General features: G+C 48.2%; 2 protein-coding genes and 2 pseudogenes across 13 annotated transcripts in view; 1 reads left to right on the top strand and 3 right to left on the bottom strand.

Moving 5' to 3' along the window:
• Positions 1–21,501, bottom strand: part of LOC147435839 (uncharacterized) — a 269,080-nt gene that overhangs the window by 93,222 nt on the left and 154,357 nt on the right. For 4 of the 7 annotated variants that reach the window (XM_086488763.1, XM_086488760.1, XM_086488761.1 and 1 more), the window contains one exon: positions 13,621–13,802. The exons of the other annotated variants lie outside the window; for them this stretch is intronic. In XM_086488763.1, the coding sequence (XP_086344889.1) occupies positions 13,621–13,802 (182 nt within the window). The remainder of the gene's footprint in view (positions 1–13,620; positions 13,803–21,501) is intronic. 7 annotated transcript variants of the gene reach the window in all.
• Positions 1–21,501, top strand: part of LOC147435840 (uncharacterized) — a 268,590-nt gene that overhangs the window by 93,165 nt on the left and 153,924 nt on the right. The window lies entirely within an intron of this gene.
• LOC147435842 (uncharacterized) lies at positions 10,825–11,345 on the bottom strand (annotated as a pseudogene).
• LOC147435841 (uncharacterized) lies at positions 16,171–16,777 on the bottom strand (annotated as a pseudogene).

Here is a 21,501-nt window from a genome sequence, read left to right as displayed (position 1 = left end):
AGTGTTAACCATGGGGTTCCAGACAAGGGGCTGTCGTAGGCGCTCCTACGTGCAAGTAGTCTGTCTCTGCTCCAGGCCTCGCCGCAAGAGCTCCCAAGATCAAAGCAAACTCACAGCGAAGCGGTCCTCCAATCTCCTGCTCAAACCAACTTTGCGCATCTCTATGAAGATCCATCTGGTCGAAGGTTGCCAGGGGCCTCCTGCCTGAGGCACCCTAGCACAAAGCCGTTGTAGCAAGAACTCCTTCCAGGGCTCCTCACCTGGAAGGAGTCCTCTGACGATGAACTTCCCTAGAAGGGCTCTGCTCTACTGTGCTGGGTCAATGATCCCAAGTCCTCCCTGTGAACAAGGAAGAGTGATGACCTGCCAAGCCACTTTGTCTCGGGCTATCTGAGTGTCACGTCCTGACCAAAGGAAGTTCCTGATCAGCCTCTCTACCTGGCTGATACAAGAACTCGAGAAGATCCAACAATAAGTGATGTACCACATAGTCGCCAACAACACTTGGTTGGCCACTACTACTCTGCCAGCCAAAGAAAGTTGTGCTGAGCTCCAATGTAACAACTTTCTCCTGATAGACAGGAGAAGGGGAGCAATCTGCTGCTCGGGAGACAAGTCCAAACCAACCTCACAGCCCAAGTACCGAACTGCAGTCCCTACGGGAATCCACCTAAAACCCTCTCCTGGCATCCAATCGGGTACAAGAGCACTACCAACCGAGAAAGCCACTGTCTTTCTCCAGTTCATCAGTGCGCCCGATGCACAACAGAAGGTCACCAGAGCTTGCTCACACCTGTGAAGGTTGGCCTCCTCGCCATCTAAGTACAAGGCTGAGTCGTCGGCAAACTCAGCGTCCACAAGCTCATCTCCCCGAATAGGGAGTGCTAAGCCCCGTCGACCAACTTGTTGCGACACCAAAAACCTACTCATCGCCTCCGCATGGAATAGATTGAGAAAGGGGTCAAGAGGACACCCCTGTCTGACCGAACTGTGAGCATGAAGCGATCCCCTCTTACCTCCCGCCAAAAGTACCTGACTGTGAGCCTGTCTGTACAAAGCTGACACCCCTCTGATCCAAGCATCCGAGAAGCCCATCCTGCGTAGAGTGCCCTCTAAAAAGTCCCAGTCAACTCTGTCGTATGCCTTCTCAAAATCGACAAGAAGAATCACTAGGTCCTCACCACGGAGCCGTGCCAAGGCAAAGCCTCCCAAAAAGTAAAGATGTTGTCAAGGATACTGCGTTCCTTGACAAAACCTGTCTGAGTCCCATGTATAAGGCTCTCTAGAAGTGGTTGAATCCTCAAACTCAGAGCCTTGGCAAGAATTTTGTAGGTTGAGTTGAGGATGGTGATGGAGCGCCACTGTCGAATCTCATCCAAGGAGCCACCCTCCTTGGGAATGAGTTAGATTAGGCCCTCACTCATGTTGTCAGGCATCACTCCTATGTGCAAAATGTACTGAAAAGAACTACAGAGATCTGGGCCAAGCAAGTCCCAGTACTCCAAGAAAAAAGTGGGAGTCAGCCCATCCTCATTGACAGTTACCACGGGGGAGAGCCCTAAGAGCCGTGTGCAGCTTCTCAAGCTGAAGTGGCAGCTGACACATCTCCTCAGTCACAAGACAAGGCATCAGTGCCCAAACCTGCTCCCTGCATGCATCCTAACGCTCTGACTGGGAGTCTGCAGACAGTAACTCACGGTAAAAGTCAATAGCAACTGCACGCATATCCTTGGGCTTAGAAGCAACTGACCTATCGGGCCTCCTCAACTAACTGACCTTGGCATGCGAATGCCCAGGTCCCACTGTCTCAAAGAAAGCACCAGTCACTCTGTCGCCCACCTGGGTCTACTGAGACGCCTGTCGGTGGAAAGCAAACTCATGTCGCCTCTCCTCTGTGCTAACAAGCTCCTGACGAGCGTGCTGTAGCTGCTCCTCCAACCAAGGACTGTCTGAATGCTGCTCTTGCATTCTTTGTAGCGAAACAATGCCCCGTCAGAGACGCTGCTCCTCTCTCGCTGTAGCCGGCAAGCCAAAGACTCTTGGAGAAAAAAACGGCTAATCTGAGCTAGGCCTGAGGCCATTCTGTCAGCAGGAGAATCCTGCCTGTCGAAGCTCTCTGTCCAGAGAGCCTCTACCCGCTCTCTGAGTGCTGACTCGAACAAGACCCTCTTTGGGATGTGAAGTATCGTGCTCCCACTCCTCTGCCTGTCTGCCACTGTGAGGATCACTAGTGCATGGTCCGAGAAGGAAGCCCCTGCCAGAATGCCCGCTGTCCCTCCCAAGTCACTGAAATGGTCACTAGTGTAGAAGCGATCTATCCGCGATAGATTCACTCCTCCCACTCTAAGGTCCGAACGAGAGAAGGCAAGCTTGTCTGGGGGCCTCACAAAACCAGACTGCTGCCAAACATCCGAGACCCTCAGAGTCGTACAAAACCTCTCCCAAGCTGCCAGCTCAACTCCATGCACAGTAGCTTGGCTACCACCAATCCTGTCAGAAGGGTCCTCCAACATGTTGAAGTCCCCTCCTATGCACCAGTGTTTTGCCTGCGGCAGAGACTCAACTATCTGTGACCAAAACTCTGCTCAAGCACTCGCCACATTGGGCGCATAGATGTTCAGGAAGCCCACTAGCCAACCCTGAACTTGCATAGTAATCCACTGAGCCCTGCCTGGCACAATAATCCCTCTGCCCACAATGGCCTGCTGCAAAGAGTTCGCAATAGTCATACATACCCCACCTTGGATCCCTCCAGGTCCAAAAGCAGCTAACCAAAAAGTATCATATCGTCCACGCAACAGCTGACCGCAACGTCTAATGCAGCTGTCACACAGATGGTGCTCCTGAAGCATAAGGAGATCAATCTCTCCTCCCACAAGGCAGCATTGAAGCTCCTAACGCAGTCGGCCCCGCTGATGCTGAAACAGGGGCCCACCTAGTCCCTGCACGTTCCATCAAACGATCCTCATGAGGAGCGAGAGAGAACAGATACTGCCGCAGCAGCTAGACGGGCTATCTTCAAGGCTGGCTTGGATGGAGAGTAATCCGCAGCCGAGCGTCCTCTAGATAGGCGTGACTGCAACAAGTGCCTGGCCCAAGCCCAAGTAGAGCGAGCCGTACGTAAAGCAACCTCCTCTGTCCAGGACTCCTCATGAATGTATACATAGCATGGCAAGCACTGTGTATCGGCAAAGAAGTAAACCACAATGTGTCTACATCCTGCTGAATCTGGAGGTGTCACCGCAAACTTAGCCAATGGCCACAAAGTCTGAAGCATGTCTGTAACTCCTTGTTCTCCCATGAGGTGAGAGAATTCTAGGACCTGTGTGTGCAACCATCCCAACATTGAGTCGAGAATCCACTCTGTCTGGTCCCTGCCGCAAAGGGGAAAGGAGAAGCCAACTGAGTCCAAGGCCTCTGTCCCCCTAGCTGCAAGGAACAGAACATGGACCCTGAAGCAGGCTGCCTCATGGTCTGCTGAGGAGTCGCCGAAAAAACGAGTGAAGGATGTCAATGCTCGTCACACCACGAGGGATATCTGCAAGGGGAGACGTTGGAATGGGGGAAATGGCAATACACACAGTACACAAACTAGATGCCTCTCTATAGCCCAACAGATATCCAGCACCCCAAGCCACTCGGATAAACTCACACACACTGTATTTTCTATATGGCTTTAGTAGTAAGCTCGTAATTTGCACAATTCACGACTACACCCGCCTAGCTATATGCACCTTAACAACACAAACTCGCCAATAGCTCAACACATAGCACACACCTCGAGCAATATAACATAGCGGCAATCATTCCATCCCATCTCTTGCACTCACACATGCTCTCTCTCTCTCTCTCTCTCTCTCTCTCTCTCTTTTGCTATACACAAACTCCAAGGGTCCACACACAAGCCCCGAGCTTTGAGCACAAAGGAAGACGCCGAGACACAATAGATGGAGTGGGCAGAATATTGAGCTTTTGATTAGAGTTAGGATAGTCTTTAATGCGACATATACAGATACGATCAAGGTCGGCCCCTACACGTATGGCCTTCCTTCAACACACCCGGTCGCTCCTTCCAAAAAAATTGGCCGCCCTCAGCCCGTGATTTCCTTGCAGTCAGTTTTCAGCCCTCGAGGAATCGCCCTTGCAGTTGATGGTTCTCCCTCTGCTTTCTCAAGTGCCAATCGTTCTGCCTCCTCTTGCCCTTGGCGTTCTCTTTCTTGATCAGCCTGTAGGGCAGCTGTAACAGACTTGGACACTCCAAGTCAAGAATCAACCGCGACAGCACCAAATAACCACTTCAAAACAAGTCACAGATCACAATAGATGTACACTGGCCCGGCGGAGTTCCATGCCTAGAGATATTGGCCCCAGAGACTGGCGCCCCTTTCGGTATTTCTTTTTGTATTAATCAATCATCAAAGTACAAGAGAGCGGCTAGGGTTTCACTCTCAGACTCTGCGTCCGGATGCTCTGAGAAGTGAGGCCCTCACCACTAATTTAAAGGTTACAAAGGATGCCCAAAAGCAGAGCCCCAAAAGCTTTTAAAATAAAAAGCATCAGTTCTCTCTCTCTTAGAGAGTCTTTTCTCTTTTTTTTTATATAAAAAAAAAAAAATTCGCGTCGCTCATCATTTTTCAAAAAAAAAAAATTTAATAACCTCCGCCATTTCTGGAAATTAGGGTTTTTGGCAAAAATTAGGGTTTGCAGAAATTTTAGGGTTTCTCGCAGAAATTAGGGTTTCTGCTGTCCGCCACGTCATCAATTTGTGACATACCCCCCTCTTGAAAGCATTGTAATCTACCGCGATTACGCCTGCAAAACCGACAAAAGCCATAAACCATCTTAGTAGACACTGACTGTTAGTACCTACGTACTAGGAACACACATCTAGCACATGTACAAAATCGAAAGTCACATCACACGACATCACAGGACATCACCAGACATCACATGACATTCAACATTCATTCGGATCTTAGACCATGATTTATCGGCAATGTAGCTAGCAATCACATCTAGGTCCAATCGGGACCTCATCGATGTCCGATTGACTAACCCCTATTGCAACCATGTCTATTCGAGATCAATCAAACCAAAATGCTGCAGTCATTTCGTCTGTCAGTTCCTGCACTCACAAGAAGTCAAGAACAAATCAGTATCATTATCAAGAATTCCATTTCATAAAGTCATCCAGCAGAATACTGTCAGCTCTCAGTATCCCTGAAGCTCAAAGAGACATCAGTGACTTTAGTATCAAAATCAAGGTATCTGTTGACAAAGGAGCGGAGTAACTCCCCTCTTGTGCATCCCACTGCACCAGATCTTCGGCCAAGCTTAATTTCTGGGCTCCGTTTGGAGTAGACTATGCTAAACCAAAACATCGAGGTAAAGTTTCACAATCCGAGGAGTATCTGCTAGGTCCTCCTCCTCCATCCACTTCGCATCAAATGTAGGAAAGTTCATGAACTTAACCAAGAACCACCTTCGGATGTTACCTTTCTTCGTATCCGTATGTGCCAAAATTTGTTCAGGAACAAGGGTCTCCTCGTTTTCTTCCTCTACGGGTTGCTCATCACGTTCCCCATCATCAGGCACATCACCCTTAACAGGTTTCAAGAGACTCACGTGCAATGCATTGTGAATCCTCCAAGTATCTGGCAGTTTCAATCGGAAGGAGACATCATTTATCTTTTCACTAATCTTGAAAGGTCCGTAGTATTGCATACTAAGCTTTGGAAAAAGCCTCTCCTTTCCCCTTTTCAAAACGTAAGAGCACCCAATCATCCTCCTTCAATTTCATGTCGCGACGATGGCGATCCGCTGCCTTTTTCTGTCGTTCTTGAGACTCCTGCAAAGTCTCGCGAACCTTGGCAAAAGCCGTATCCAAATCTCGCGAATATTCATCCGCTTCAAATATCTAATCTTTCGTGCTCAGGAAGAAAGCAACCTTCGCAGCACTTTCAACAATCTCACATGGCGTCTTCCCCTTCGAAGAGTGTATCGTGTTATTGTAGGCAAATTCCACCAAAGGTAAGTTCTTTTCCCATTGAGTCTTCTAATCCGAGATACAAGACTTCAATAAAATCTAAAATCACTGAATTGGCAATCTCAAATTGCTCGTCATTCTGCAAGTGGAACGATGACGAGAACTGCAACTGCGTGCCAATGTTCTCCCAAATTGCCTTCCAAAACAAACTCATAAATCTAGGGTCTCTGTCGGAGACAATCGTCTCAGACGTGCCATGTAATCAGAAAATCATCGTGATCATTCTGTGTTCTTGGGAGATCAAAAATGAAATCCATTGCAATACTTTCCTAGGGGTGGGTGGGTATGGGTAAAGGCTGTAACAATCCCTTTGCCTTATGCCTGTCAAACTTGACCTTCTGGCATACCAAGCAACTGCGCACAAACTCTTCCACATCCTTTTTGAGTCTCGGCCCAAAGAAGTATCTCTCTACCCCCTTCATGGTGGTAGCCATGCCGCGGTGACCCGTTAAAGGTGGATAGTGGCATTAAGTCATAACCTTATCCCTCAACGGCTGTGTAACGCACAACATAGTCTTTTTCATCAAGTAGCCTTCCCGAAGGGAGTATCCAGCTACTGTCTCCCCATCCCGTATCCGGGCGAAAATATCTGCAAAATCTGTATCTGTGGCATACTGATCGACCATATCCTCGAAGCTCCTATGATGTATCGTGGAAACAGCCAAAACCAACGGTTTTCGAGACAAAGCATCTGCCACCACATTCTTCTGTCCCTGCACATGGACAATCTGGAAGTGGAACTGTGACAAGATGTTCGCCCACCGCATCTGCTTTTCCGAAAGCTGCTTCTGTGACAAGAAGTAGCGCAAACTCTGATGGTCTGTAAAGACAGTAAAATCCGCTACGAGTAGGTAATGCCACCACTGAGTAAGAGCATGGATAACCGCCAAAATCTCTTTCTCATAAATCTGTGCTGTCATCTCCGGCCTAGAGAACAAACGGCTCTCGTAAGCTATGACATGGCCTTCTTGCATCAAGACCGCACCCAGACTACGACCACAAGCATCACAATATACTTCAAATGACTTCTACAAGTCCGGCAAAGTCAAAATAGGTCTCGTAGTCAATTTCTCTTTCAATGTCCGAAAGGCAGTCACCTCTGTGGGTCCCCACGAAAAAGGTACTCCTTTCTGTGTCAAGGTATGCAAAGGGGAAGCAACCTCTGCAAACTTTCGTATGAACCGCCTGTAGTACGAACACAGTCCCAAGAAGCTTCTAACTTCATGGACATTCCTCAAATCGTGCCAATCACGAATAGTCTCTATCTTGGCCGGGTCCATTTGCACTCCTGCTGCTGACACACTGTGTCCCAAAAAGTGTATCTCTGGTAGGAAAAATTCACTTTTCTTTGCATTAATCACTAATGTGTGATCTCGTAATGCCTGAAAGACTTGAAGCAGATGATCTCTATGTTCTACCTCATTCTTGGAGAAAACAATGATGTCGTCAAAGAAAGTGCCAACAAATAACATGTACTCTCGAAAAATCTTGTCCATCATCCGGTTAAATGTCGCAGGAGCATTGGTTAAACCAAAAGGAATCACCAAAAACTCAAATAACCCAAAAGTCGTCCGAAAAGCTGTCTTGTAGACATCTCCTGGCGCTATCCTAATCTGATGATATCCACTCTTCAAGTCAATCCTGCTAAAGCACGAGGATCCCTGTAACCTGTCGAGTATATCATCGATCCTAGGAATCGGAAATCTGTTCTTGATGGTGATTTCGTTGAGAGTGCTATAATCAATGCACATTCTCCAAGATCCGTCTTTCTTCAAAACCAACAACACTGGAGAGCAATACGGTGAAGTACTAGGCTAGACAAGACCCTTTTCCAAGAGGTCTTTCACTGGGTTCATAATCTTTTCATTCTGTACTCGGCTCACACGATAAGGTGGCCGATTCGGTGGCGTGCTTCCAGGTATCAGATCAATGGTTTGATCTTCAAGCCCTCTGAAAAGCAATCGGGATGAGTGTGGAGAAAAATCTTGCCGTTCTTTTAATAAGGTCAAAACATATTCAACCTTTATCCAGCGTTCAGTTCTCTCCCAAAAGAATGAGTAAGAAACTGAAGTTCATCAAGTACAATCTCTAAGCCCTTCATTTATCAAAGTCGCTTTCTCGGCCCGGTAGTCAACCACGGCGTAGTTCTTGTGGTACGAAGGGATCCTGAGTAGAACGTCACTCGCGTGCCCTGAACACCCCTATCATTGCAAACAAAGTTTGCCAATGCTCGGTGTAATGGCAACATCCCATCCGGGTGCCAGTCGAACTACCTCTGCCTGTGGCGTCAGTCTGTCGACGTAATTCCAAATCGAGCCGCCAATTCCAAGTGAAAAGAAGTTGGCCTTGGCTCCTTCAAAAGAGCTTCCTGATCCTTCACTTTGCCCCAAAAGCGGCAAAGTTTGTACTTTCATTCATTAGATTCAATACAGGTCCCACGCCATGTGGTACCAGTTCTGCTTTTCTATCTGCCACATTCCTCAGCTGCTCTCGAACTCTCAGGCCCGTCGTCGTCTTTATCATTCTGTTCTTTCTGTGCCTTATTAGGGCACTTCGCGGAGATATGTCCCTGTTCCCCGCATCCAAAGCACTTCCCCTCTCTGATGAAGCGAGCTCTCTCCTCAGGAGTAAGCTTGGGTCGTGCATCATTTTTCTCTTGGTTGCTCTTTTTTCTTTCTACTTTCATTCCCAAAAGTCTGTTCGGCTCGTTGTGTCATGGCCTCATCTGTGGGGTAGGTCAGACTGCCAGAGTGAATGGCAAAGCCCCACTTCGCATGACTCATCAACTCCTGAATAGAAGCTAACTTTTGTTCCAAGCGGTGATCTCGGATCTCTGTAGGTAGACCCAAGGTAAACCGCTCAATCTGTTCTCTGAACGAGATCTTCTTGAATGAAGAGGCGGGTAGAAAAGAGCTCCAGAATCTTTCACAATAAGCATTGATTGTATCTTTCTTGGTCATCCGAAGATGGTTCCAAGCAGCTCGTACATCTCGTTCATATTCTTGCGTCAACCAAGAAGAAATTAAAAGCTTCTTAAATTTCAGTCATTTAACTGGCGCACTCTTGTTAAAAGAAGCGTGGACCACCAAGTACGATCATTCCCCTTAAGGTAAGAGGTAGCTCTCCGAATCTTGGAGTGCTCTGAATAGCATGCTCCCGCGAAAGTGATGGCAAACTGCTATATAAAAGACAAAGCCTTCGAAGCATCTGAGTATCCTGAAAAGTATCACACTTGATCGAGTGGCCACCTTCCTTAAACTCTCGGACTTTCTTGCTTTTATCTTCGAGAAAGTCATACTGGTTAGCTTTGTAAAAATTCTGCTTGTTCGCATAAAACTTTCCGTCATCAGAATCTGAGCTATCTGTAGACGAGTCCTTAGTAGAACTGTCAGTCTCTGGGCGAGATGTAGCCTTCTTTGCCTTTTTCTTGCCCTTTCTGAAGCTTTGTGTCTTGCTTCGCTTTTTGCTTTTTCTGTCTTCTTCGCTCTAATCCGAGGAGCTAGAAGAACTGTCAGAAGAAGATGAAGAACTGAGTAAGCCTTCAAACTTGACACGCTTCTTCTGTTTCTTTGCCTTGTCAAAAGTCGACTGACGACCCAAATAACCTGGAAAGTCAATTCTTTTCTTCTGCTTTTTGCCATGTTTTTGGCTTTCTTTTGCGCGTCAAAAATCTGAGCAATCCGTGCATCAACCACGTTCTCCAGTTCCTTCTCCGTATATTTTCTTGGAGGCAGAAGGTTTCTTGAGAGCGGGTTTCGGGAGTGGTGTTGTGGTTCTCTGCCACTCCATCTGTACCTCTTCCAAAGAGGTCTGGTTCATATATTTTGCCATCTTCGGGTCCTTGGCAAAATTGAGCATCATCTTTGTTGCATCGCCGATCAACTGGCGACGCTCCATCTCTCGCCGCTCCGCCTAAGTAGGCCAAGGCGGGCCATACTCTCTGTCGGAATCTTCGTTGTGATCCCTGCCCGCATCTCCAGATGCACAGAGAGTCGACCGATCATTGCCTAAAGCCATAGGTGCCGTGGAAAAAAAATTCGGGGATCGGATTTTCCGTAGAAGAGAAATCGGCCGTGCTCTGATATCACTGTAACAGACTTGGACACTCCAAGTCAAGAATCAACCGTGACAGCACCAAATAACCACTTCAAAACAAGTCACAGATCACAATAGATGTACATTGGCCCGGCGGAGTTCCGTGCCTAGAGATATTGGCCCCAGAGACTAGCGCCCCTTTCGGTATTTCTTTTTGTATTAATCAATCATCAAAGTACAAGAGAGCGGCTAGGGTTTCACTCTCAGACTCTGCGTCCAGATGCTCTGAGAAGTGAGGCCCTCACCACTAATTAAAAGGTTACAAGGGATGCCCAAAAGCAAAGCCCCAAAAGCTTTTAAAATAAAAAGCATCAGTTCTCTCTCTCTCTTAGAGAGTCTTTTCTCTTCTTTTTTATAAAAAAAAGTAAAATTCGCGTCGCTCATCATTTTTCGGAAAAAAAAAATTTAATAGCCTCTGCGATTTCCGGAAATTAGGGTTTTTGGTAAAAATTAGCGTTTGTAGGAATTTTAGAGTTTCTGGCAGAAATTAGGGTTTCTACTGTCCGCCACGTCATCACTTTGTGACAGCAACCCGACAAGGAGACCTCTTTTCCGGTTCAGACCCCAAAGCCAAGGCCTTTTGTTGCCTTCTCTGCTCCAAAGCTGCTTGCCTTTCAGCAGCCTCACGGGCAGCCCTTGCTGCAACTCCTTCCTCCTCTCTTTCTCCTTTCCGTTGATGGCCCCTAGCGGCTCCTCAGCCCCTCAGGCTCCTTTATTCGCTTGCAAACCTCTTGGCGGCCCACTTTTATCCGGTCTTCTAGGCCTTCTCTCCCAGCTATAGCCTCCTGCACACTGTCAATAGCGCTCCTCACACCCCCAACAGTCTCTCTCAGTGCCCTCTCCTTCTCCTTGTTGTTGATCCACCCTGGCGGCTCCTCAGTCCCGGCTCAATATCCTATTGCTCTCCCCTTTCACTTCTGTCCAAGGTGGATCCTCCTGCCTCTTGCTCACGCACCTGGCAACCCCCCCATCTGGCGCAACTTTCCTCTTCTTCTCACATGTTGTGGACGACTTCTCCCCTGCATGACTTCCACCTGTACACAGGACGGACTTCAACTCGTTGGTTGCTTCAATCCATGCGCCACTTGGTGGCCTCGAACTGCATGGCTGACCCTTCATCAACTTTCCCTGCTCTAGCCCTCCATCTGGTGGCGCCATCCTAAACACAGCAGCTCGTTCTCGTTTTCTTTTTTAAGCATGGCATTATTTTAGAACTCAAGCTTTTCACTTACTTAGCACGCTGTTCCCACCCAAGGATGACCGCAATTAAAAGCTCCGCAAAATTTGTAAAACTCAAGGTCGTGGTCGCCGAGTTCGAATACTCCCAGCTTCAAGTAGCCCTGGCCGCCCCTTTGGAGTCACACTTCAATTGCTCTGTCATTCGCCGATAGTGGCGGCCACTCCAAGTGTTGACCACCCTGAACTTGCCGTAATCACAACAAATAGCCTCGTTAAATCTTTAACCGTGCAATAGTCCTCCAAAAAGAACCGCGTCGCCAAATAACTGAACCATAGAGTGGCCCTAGAGAAAATTCCCTGCAACTGCAAGTATTTCAATAATTAGAGATTAAAAACCAATGCCTGACCTGCTAATTGCCACATCTGGCATACACATCATGGAAAAAATTCCCGCAGTCGGCATCTGGTTCTGACTCCACCATCTCGTCCTGTATTTGCATGATGCCATATGAATGCAGGAATCATTAACTTGTGCCGACATAGCTTAGCTGTACCATCATTGTCCAACCCCCTGGTTGAACATTTATGTTCAACCAGTCCAAGCTTTTATTGTTTAAAAACTGTAAACTTGCTAACACTATGCAAAGATGAAATAAAGCCATATGTACAAAGTATTATTTATGTCTTTGTACTATCTTAGACTGCACCCCTAAGTGGGATGCCCATCTCTTTCAACAAGAATTTGATTAACATCCGGCGTGAGAGCCCTGTCGAAGTAGAGCTTGAGACGAACTCCGTTTACCCTATGTCGAAGAGGCTTACCATTGGACCGCTCTAACTAATAAGTACCATTAGGGAAAGCTTTGGAAATTCTATAGGGTCCAATCCACTTCTTTTTGAACTTCTTCTGAAATATGAAATCAAGGTAGCTCTCGTACTTCATGACCAAATCACCTTCACACAGCTCCTTCTTTGGTAATCTTTGGTTGAACTTCGTCACACGTTTCTCTCTTTGTTGCACATAGAAATCTGTTGCAGCCTCTCGATCCATCTTCAAAGTCTCCAAGTATGTGATTCTGTCCTGCAAAACATCTTGCTCATTCACATTAACTCGCCATAAACCTTTTAATGCACCTAATTGGATGTGTACAGGTAAGACTGCTTCTTTGCCAAACACCAGTTCGTAAGGAGTGAAATTGGTGGCCACTTTATAAAAGTTCCGTAGGCCCTTAAGCACTTATCAAGATTACCCTTCCAGTCTTCCACCTGTTTATAAATATGCTTGATAAGCATTTTAATGATTTGACCGTTTGCATTTTCAACCAAACCGTCACACTGTGGGTGCTAGGGAGACGAGAATCTGTGTTGAATTCCCATCTTCTCTACCAATGCACGTACTAGCTTGCTGCGAAATCCCTGTCCTCTATCTGATATCAAAACCCATGGCACTCCAAACCGACAGCAGACAAAATCAAATACAAATTGAGCAACTGAAAAAGCATTTACCTCCTTGACTCCTTCTACCCACCTAGTGAGGTAGTCGATAGCTACCAATATGTACTTTTTTCCACTTGTAGATTTGGGAAGCGGGCCAATAGCGTCCAATCCCCACTTTTCGAATGCATTTTGGGCCAAGATAGCCCCTTGCGACTCTGTTACTAAACGCCACTCACCCATAACTTGACATTCGTGACATGTCTTACACCAATAATGAACATCTCGTACAAGAGATGGCCACCAAAAACCTGCTCTGAGAATGCGAAAGAGTACCTGATCTTTACCTTGATGCCCGCTTTCTTCATGGCATTGTGTCAAAACCATGCCGATCTCCTCCTTGTAGAGAACTCTCCTCAATACTCCATCATGGCCGTATACCATAAGGTCTTCACCTATCAAAGTGAACCTGCTAGCCTTTTGGGTAATCCTTTTTCTTTGTAGCTTAGACGTGCTTGCAGGACCTTGACCTGTGCTCAAGAAATCATCAACGTCTTTCAGTGTCTCCCTACCTGCATAGCTGCCAGGCGCCACATATAAACCTGCCACATGCATCTGTACTCGGCTACTGGCTATCTGGTCAGCTTCTTGATTTTGCTCCCTCCTAACATGCTTGAATTGCACCACTTCAAAAAACTTCAATAACTTTTTAACAGAAAAAAACCAATGCTTAAGAGAGTCCCTCTTCACCTGCCATTTCCCAAACTCGATACATTGCTTAAGGCCCAAGTGGAGAGCCAAGTACTCTGCCTCGTTGTTTGTATGCACATCCTCCAAATCATAAGCTTTTGAAAAAATAGTGTTACCTTGTGGATCCTGTATAACGACTCCGCCTCTGGCTTTTTGGACAACCCTCCTGTAAGCACCATCGAACCACATGACAAAAGCTTCTTTTAGATCCGGTTCATCATTTGCCTCTTCTCGAACCAACCTGGGATACATAGGCAAATCCACACCCTTATTTACCAGCACGTCTGCGAGATGTGACCTGCAAGTAAGATCAATTTTAAACTCAAAATCGAACTCTTGTAATTCTAGCACCCACTTCATAATGAGCCTCCCTGGTCGTAGGTGAAGCACCACTTCAGGTAATAAATTGTTAGAAGTAAGCACATAAAACTTGCGAACAATTAAATGCACTTTGAACTTCCTGCAAGAAAACACTAGTATCATCACCCATTGCTCAGCCTCTATGTAAGACATCTCTCCTGGACTGATGACCCGACTCTCAAAGTAGACGGGTTTGTAGCACCGCCCTACCTTTTGTAGTAGGACTGCACCAATTGCAACTGTACCCACTATCATAGCAACATAAAAATCATCCTCACGGTTGGGAGGACAAACAGTAGGCAATTGACATAAGATTTCTTTAACCCTGTCAAAAGCTACCTGTGTGTCCTCATTCCATTGAAATCCATGAACCTGTTGACTCATTTTTTGAAGAGGGTATACATATTGTGAAAGCATCCAAAAGAAGCGAGAGAGGTACTTCAACTAATGCACAAATGATGCCAAACCTGTAGCACTTTTGGGAGGCTCCATCAACACAAGAGCCTTTACCTTTTCCGGATCAGCTTCAATACCATTCTGTGAGACCACATGCCCTAGCAGATAGCTCGAGGTTGAGCTAACTTGCATTTTTTGGGATTCAATTGACCACCCGCTTCATCCAGTCGATGAAAACATAACTTTAACTTTAACAAATGATCATTCCTAGAGCTGTAACACCCTATGTCATCCATGAAAACTTTGATAAACTTACCAAGGTAGGGACCAAACACTTTATTCATCCAATCTTGAAAAGTTGCATAGGCATTCACCAAGCCGAAGGGCATTCTGCGGTAGGCAAAATAGCCCCATGGCGAAATGAAAGTGGTTTTCAACTGGTCTTCAAGTGCAATGCCTATCTGGAAGTAAACAAAGAAGCCGTCCATAATAGAGTACCTTTCGTAACCTGCAACTTGATTTAAAATTTCATCCTGAAAGGGTAAAAGATAATAGTTCCGCTTGGTTGCAGCATTTAAAGGCTTATAATCAACATGCACTCGCCATTTGCCGTTCTTCTTAGGTGTTATGACAACCGGGGAGACCCACTCAGATTCTTGCACGGGATAGTTAATACCTGCATCCAATAGCTTGTTGACTTCCTGCCAGAGAGCCTCTTGCTGAATTTCCCCTAACCTCCTTAGCTTTTGCGCCTTTGGTTTATGCCTCTCCTTGAGTATGATCCTATGTTCGACTTCCTTGGCACCTCGCAAATTTTTTATACTCAGTGGCAAACAAATTAGGATAGGATGCACAGAGTTGCACATAACTTTCCTTCTCTTGCTTTGTTAAGTCTTCTCCTAGCATACCTCTTACCTCTTGGGCATCAATAGGGGAAACTTGAGCTTGCATACCTTCTTTTGGAATAGAGTTATCGATAGTAACCCCAAAAAGATCAGCATCAACATGGAGGAGATCGTCGTCACTCTTTCCCTCTTCTGTATGTGTGTAGCCTTCATCATAGGTTGACTCCATTTCGTATTCGTAGCTTGTTATAGAATCATCTCTCTGATCCTTCGCCATGGGATGAGAGCAACTCTCCCTGGTCCGTAGATCAAGCATCACCTGTCTATCATTCTCTTTATCAAATAAAGTAAATACCCCTTTTCCCCAATCCTGCTTGGCCCCCATTGCAAGAAGCCATGGTCTACCCAATATGATAGGGTAAGCATTGTCGCCAGCTTTCATAACAAAAAAATCAATAAGGCATTCAACACCCCTAACCTTTACCTTCACATCCTGTGCTATGCCCAAACACCTGGCCTTGGTATGGTTGGCCATCCTCATTCGCACATTAGATCTTACCACTGCTTTAACTCCTGCATCCTTCATGGCGGATTCGGTCATGACACACACTTGGGCCCCTCCATCGATGTATGCCTATACCTGCATCTTCTTTTCAATAAGAGCATCAACAAGTGGAAGAACATCCGCTGGACTCCCAACCCTCAATGCTAGATTCCCCATAGTATGCACTCTTGTTTTGTCCCGTGGAAGCCTGGTGCTAGCACTAGTAGACCACTGACGTCGCAATTTAGGATTTAAGGCAAGCAGCTGACTGAAAGTAATATTAGCCTTTTGGTTCCTGACATCACTCACCGAGTCATATTCGGGATGATCCCTTCCAAGTTGGTAGTCAGATTGCTTGATTTTACACCTCCTCGTTCTTTTGCTCGTCTCTGCCTGCTCTCTACCTTCGCCGATTTTTCCTTTGCCTTTGCAAGCTCTAGTCTCCCGCTTTGTCTCCGTCTCTCTTCCTTCACGTGCTCTCTTGTTGGCCAAAACATCCACTACCTGCTCATCTACCCCAATTATGTTAACACGATGAACTTCTTCATTACCTTAAGGAGTGGGAGGCACAGGATTGTCTGACTGCTGATCTCTTTGCCCGTTGAATTGCCCTTGTCCTCTCCCTCTTCCGAATAGTGGGTACATACCTCCTCTTTCCCTTGGTGGATGCGGGCAATCCGGTGCGTAGTGTCCTTCGTTGCAATTATAGCAACGGCCAGGCAACTGCCTAGCTCTTCCCCTTCCCGTTCTTTGATGCCTTCTGTCCATTATACTTAAACGAAGCTCTTGCATTTGTTCTGACAAATCTTGAACAGTACGTACCCATTGCTGAGGAATAGCCGCTACTCCATGATTTGATTGATCCTCCGCTCGAACCTCGCCTTGAGGGGGCTGCTCGTGTCCCACCATACCTTGCTCGATCTTCTTCTTGATCTTCCTGCTCTTTGCTCGAGCAATTGCTACAGCACCGTTGTAGTTCTTGGGGCTTTCAAAATCCACCTTTTCTCGTACCTTGGGATGTAGGCACGCCATAAATTTGTCCATCTTGAAGTAGTCGCCGTTGGCCAATTGCATTGATGTTGCTAATTCTGCCCAACATTCTTCAAAACGATTAAGAAAAACATTAAATTACTCACTTACATCTTGTCTGAGAGCCTTCAGTTTCGCGTCCAAGTCCATAGGCAATACTTCCTTTCGAAAATTTTGTAAGAGGCTGGCCCGTAGAGCCGGCCATGCGTGTCGCGGCTCGCCCTGCAATGTATCGAACCATGCTTTCGCCTTCCCACGTAGCACAAATGGAATAGTGACCATCTTGCTGTCTTCATTAGGCATCCGCAATGATAGCATGTATAATTCAAAGTCTGCAATCCATTCGACTGGATCCTCCTCACCTGTAAAAATAGGGCCATAGCTTCGAGCTGCCATGGTATCCTTCGGTTGATCTTTGCACTGTTTTCTTCAAAGCGATCAGCGAGTCCTCAGTGGGGGCACCACTGATGGAATGGGGGAAATGGGAACACACACAGCACACAAACTAGATGCCTCTCTATAACCCAACAGATATCCAACACCCCAAGCCACTCGGATAGACTCACACACACTGTATTTTTTGTATGGCTTTACTAGTAAGCTCGTAATTTGCACAATTCACGACTACACCCGCCTCACTATATGCACCTTAACAACACAAACTCGCCAATAGCTCAATACATAGCACACACCTCGAGCAATATAACATAGCGGCAATCATTCCCTCCCATCTCTTGCTCTCTCTTGCACTCACACATGCTCTCTCTCTCTCTCTCTCTCTCTCTCTCTCTCTCTCTCTCTTTTGCTATACACAAACTCCAAGGGTCCACACACAAGCCCCGAGCTTTGAGCACAAAGGAAGACGCCAAGACACAATAGATAGAGTGGGCAGAATAATGAGCTTTTGATTAGAGTTAGGATAGTCTTTAATGCGACATATACAGATACGATCGAGGTCGGCCCCTGCACGTATGGCCTTCCTTCAACACACCCGGTCGCTCCTTCCTCCAAAAAAATTGGCCGCCCTCAGCCCGTGATTTCCCTGCAGTCAGTTTTCAGCCCTCCAAGAATCGCCCTTGCAATTGATGGTTCTCCCTCTGCTTTCTGAAGTGCAAATCGTTTTGCCTCCTCTTGCCCTTCGTGTTCTCTTTCTTGATCAGCCTGTAGGGCAGCTCAACAAGGAGACCTCTTTTCCGCTCCAAAGCTGCTTGCCCTTCGGCAGCCTCACGGGCAGCCCTTGCTGCAACTCCTTCCTCCTCTCTCTTTCTCCTTTCCGTTGATGGCCCCTGGCGGCTCCTCAGCCCCTCAGGCTCCTTTATTCGCTTGCAAACCTCTTGGCGGCCCACTTTTATCTGGTCCTCTAGGCCTTCTCTTCCAAGTATAGCCTCCTGCACACTGTCAATAGCTTTCCTCACATCCCCAACAGTCTCTCTCAGCGCCCTCTCCATCTCCTTGTTGTTGATCCACCCTGGCGGCTCCTCAGTCCCGGCTCAATATCCTATTGCTCTCCCCTTTCACTTATGTCCAGGGTGGATCATCCTGCCTCTTGCTCACGCACCTAGCAACCCCCTCATCTGGCGCAACTTTCCTCTTCTTCTCACATGCTGTGGACGACTTCTCTCCTGCATGACTTCCACCTATACACATGACGGACTTCAACTCGTTGGTTGCTTCAATCCATGCGCCACTTGGTGGCCTCGAACTGCATGGCTGACCCTTCATCAACTTTCCCTGCTCTAGCCCGCCATCTGGTGGCGCCACCCTAAACACAGCAGCTCATTCTAGTTTTTTTTTTTAAGCATTGCGTTATTCAAGCTTTTCACTTACTTAGCACGTTGTTCCCACCCAAGGACGACCGCAATTAAAAGCTCCGCAAAATTTGTAAAACTCAAGGTCGTGGTCGTCGAGTTCGAATACTCCCAGCTTCAAGTAGCCTTGGCCGCCCCTTTGGAGTCACACTTCAATTGCTCTGTCATTCGCCGATAGTGGCTTCCACTCCAAGTGTTGACCACCCCGAACTTGTCGTAATCACGACAAATAGCCTTGTTCAATCTTTAACCGTGCAATAGTCCTCCAAAAAAAACCCTGTCGCCAAATAACTGAACCATAGAGTAGCCCTAGAGCAAATTCCCTACAACTGCGAGTATTTCAATTATTAGAGATTAAAAACCAATGCCTGACCTGCTAATTGCCACATCTGGCATACACATCATGGAAAAAATTCCCGTAGTCGGCATCTGGTACTGACTCCACCATCTCGTCCTGTATTTGCATGATGCCATATGAATGCAGGAATCATTAACTTGTGCCGACATAGCTCAGTTGTACCAACGTCTGTACCTGTAGAGCGCAGCCGCAAGAAAGGTTGTCCCTCTCTCGCCAAGCGACTCGTGGCAAAGGCGCTGCCAAGAGATCTCCTAGCAGCCGGAGAAGGCCCTGCCCCCTGGGGCAACTGTGGAACTGAAGCGGGAGAGGGGGGAGAAGGAGCAAGGGGGAGCGGTGGAGAAGAGGGGCCAGGGGGAGCGGTAGAGGTAGAGGGGCGGGAGGAAGAGGCGGGGGGGAGGATGAGGAAGAGGGGGGGAACTCTGGAGGGGGAGGGGTTGTCAAGGGTGAAGCTGAGGTGGGGGCTGGAGCAAGGACCTTATCTTGCTCAAGAGGACCAAACCGGTTCCCCGTGGGAACCCACTGTTGATGAGTAGGCGCCTGAGGACCACTCTCAGTGCCAGGCTGTCATTGTGGCCACTATCGTCGTCGACCACAGAACTGCTGCCAGCCCTCCTCCGCTGGAGCCCTAGGCTCAGAGGGTGGCTCTGCATGTGTGCGTTGTCTCTGTCTGTGTCTGCTGGCCAGCCCTTGCAGGCTGGGGCTGAGTCTGTGGTGTAGGTCGAGGCCTCTTCCGTGGACAGGCCTTCACTAGATAGCCCATCTGTCGACAAATGAAGCACTGGTTTGGGAGGCCCGAATACTCCACACTCTGTCTAAACCAAACCCCACTCACCTGAGGCAGAAGAATAACCTTCGGGAGCGTGTGAGTGTCTCTGACCAAAACGCGAATTGAGGGAATGCCAGCTGCCTTGGCAGCTACTGAGGCTGCCGTGCGAGGTGCCTCCAAGACAGTCCCAATGGCTGAGCCGATCCTGGACAAAAGTGGTAAGTACTCCCTCCGCAAACCTGGAAAGCAGACAAAGATGGCGATGTCTGCCTCCTCTACCAGAACATCCGAAGCAGGGTCGAAACCATGTCTCCACTTTCGAAAGTGGGCTCGTGCTGCTCACATGATCAATGGACTCATGGCGGTGACCTTGGACGCCATCTCGGAGGTCTCAAACTCGATCTAATAGTTACCTCGTCCGAGTATCTCTACGTCCAAGATCTTGCCCACCTCTGCGAGAAGGCGAGGCTGGAGAAGGTCACGCAGCTCTCCTCTCTTAGGTCGGGTGCCGAGAATCTTGCAGATGACAGAAGTCACCTGCAAGCGCTCTATCTTTGTGGCTAGGCTCGCTTGCTCTGTCGGCGAAAGAGCAAGTCGAATGGTAGGCTCAGCAGGGTCGGGCGAGGGGGCTTCGGACGAGTACCTCTGTGGCGGAGCTGGAGCCTCCATCTGTGTCTACTGCTGTGTCGAAGAAGCGGGCGGTGAAGCGACTCTGCAGCCGAGCGTGCCGAGCACTGTCCAAAGAAAACAGTGCTACCGGAGCCAAGTAGAGGAGGCTTCGGGAAGAAGAAGACGGAGGCGGGGGGGGGGGGGGGGGGGGGGGGGGATAAGGGGCTCCCAAGAGGCAGGGGGGGGGGGGGGGGGGGGGGGGGGGGGGGGGGGGGGGGGGTATGGGGGGCGAAAGGGGGGCAGCGGGCGGACTGGGGGGCAGCACGGGATGGGAGCAGCGGCGGTTATGCGCAGCAGGGGGCGGGCGGGCTGGGCTGCCGCACGCAAGGGCAGGCAGGGGTGGGGGGGGGTAGCGCGAGGGCTGCGAGGGGGGGGGGGGGGGGGGGGGGGGGGCGTACAGCAGTAGTGAGCGCTTCCGAGCAAGCATGCAACTTTTAAACAGCACCTTGTTGGCCACTACTACTCTACCAGCCAAAGAGAGCCATGCAGAAGTCCAATGTAGCAGCTTCCTTCTTATGGATAGGAGGGAAACAATCTGCTGCTTTGGAGACAATTCGAGGCTAACCTGATAGGTGCAGCTCCTCGATAGTAATCAGCTCCTGTCGAGCCTACTGCATCTGTCCCTCTAACCAAGGACTATTAGGGTGGCGCTGCTCTATCCGCTGTAGGGAAGCAATGCCTCGTTTGAACCGCTTCTCCTCCTCCTTGCTGCAGCCAAGCGAGCTGCAAACTCCTCGAGGAAGAAGCGGCTAAGCTCAGCCAGTCCAATGGCCACTCTACTAGGAGGGGTGTCTGAGTGCCCAAGCTCTCTGTTCAAAGTGCTGCTACCCGATCTCTGAGCTCTGTATCTGGCAAGATCCTCTTTGGGATGCACAACATCACACTCCCACTCCTCTATCTGTTTGTCACAGTAAGAATCGTTGGTGCATGATTTGAGAAAGAAGACACCGCGAGAATGCAAACAGGTCCTCCCATTTCACAGAGACGGTCACTCCCATAGAAGCGATCTATCCAAGATAGATTCACTCCTACTCTGCGGTCAGAGCGAGAGAAAGATGAGCTGTTTGGAGGCCGCACAAAACCTACATGCTGCCATACATCTGAAATCCTCAAGATCATACATAACCACTCTCAAGTTGCTAACTCAGCCCGGTTCACAGTAGCATGACTACCTCCAATCATGTCTGAGGGATCCTCAACATGTTGAAGTCTCCCCCAACAC

This window comes from Adiantum capillus-veneris, chromosome 18 (genome assembly GCF_014529385.1).
Source record: "Adiantum capillus-veneris isolate H3 chromosome 18, ASM1452938v2, whole genome shotgun sequence".
Taxonomy (NCBI): Eukaryota; Viridiplantae; Streptophyta; class Polypodiopsida; order Polypodiales; family Pteridaceae; genus Adiantum; species Adiantum capillus-veneris.
Note: the sequence above shows the minus strand (reverse complement) of the source record. Positions and strands in the feature narration are given on the sequence as shown.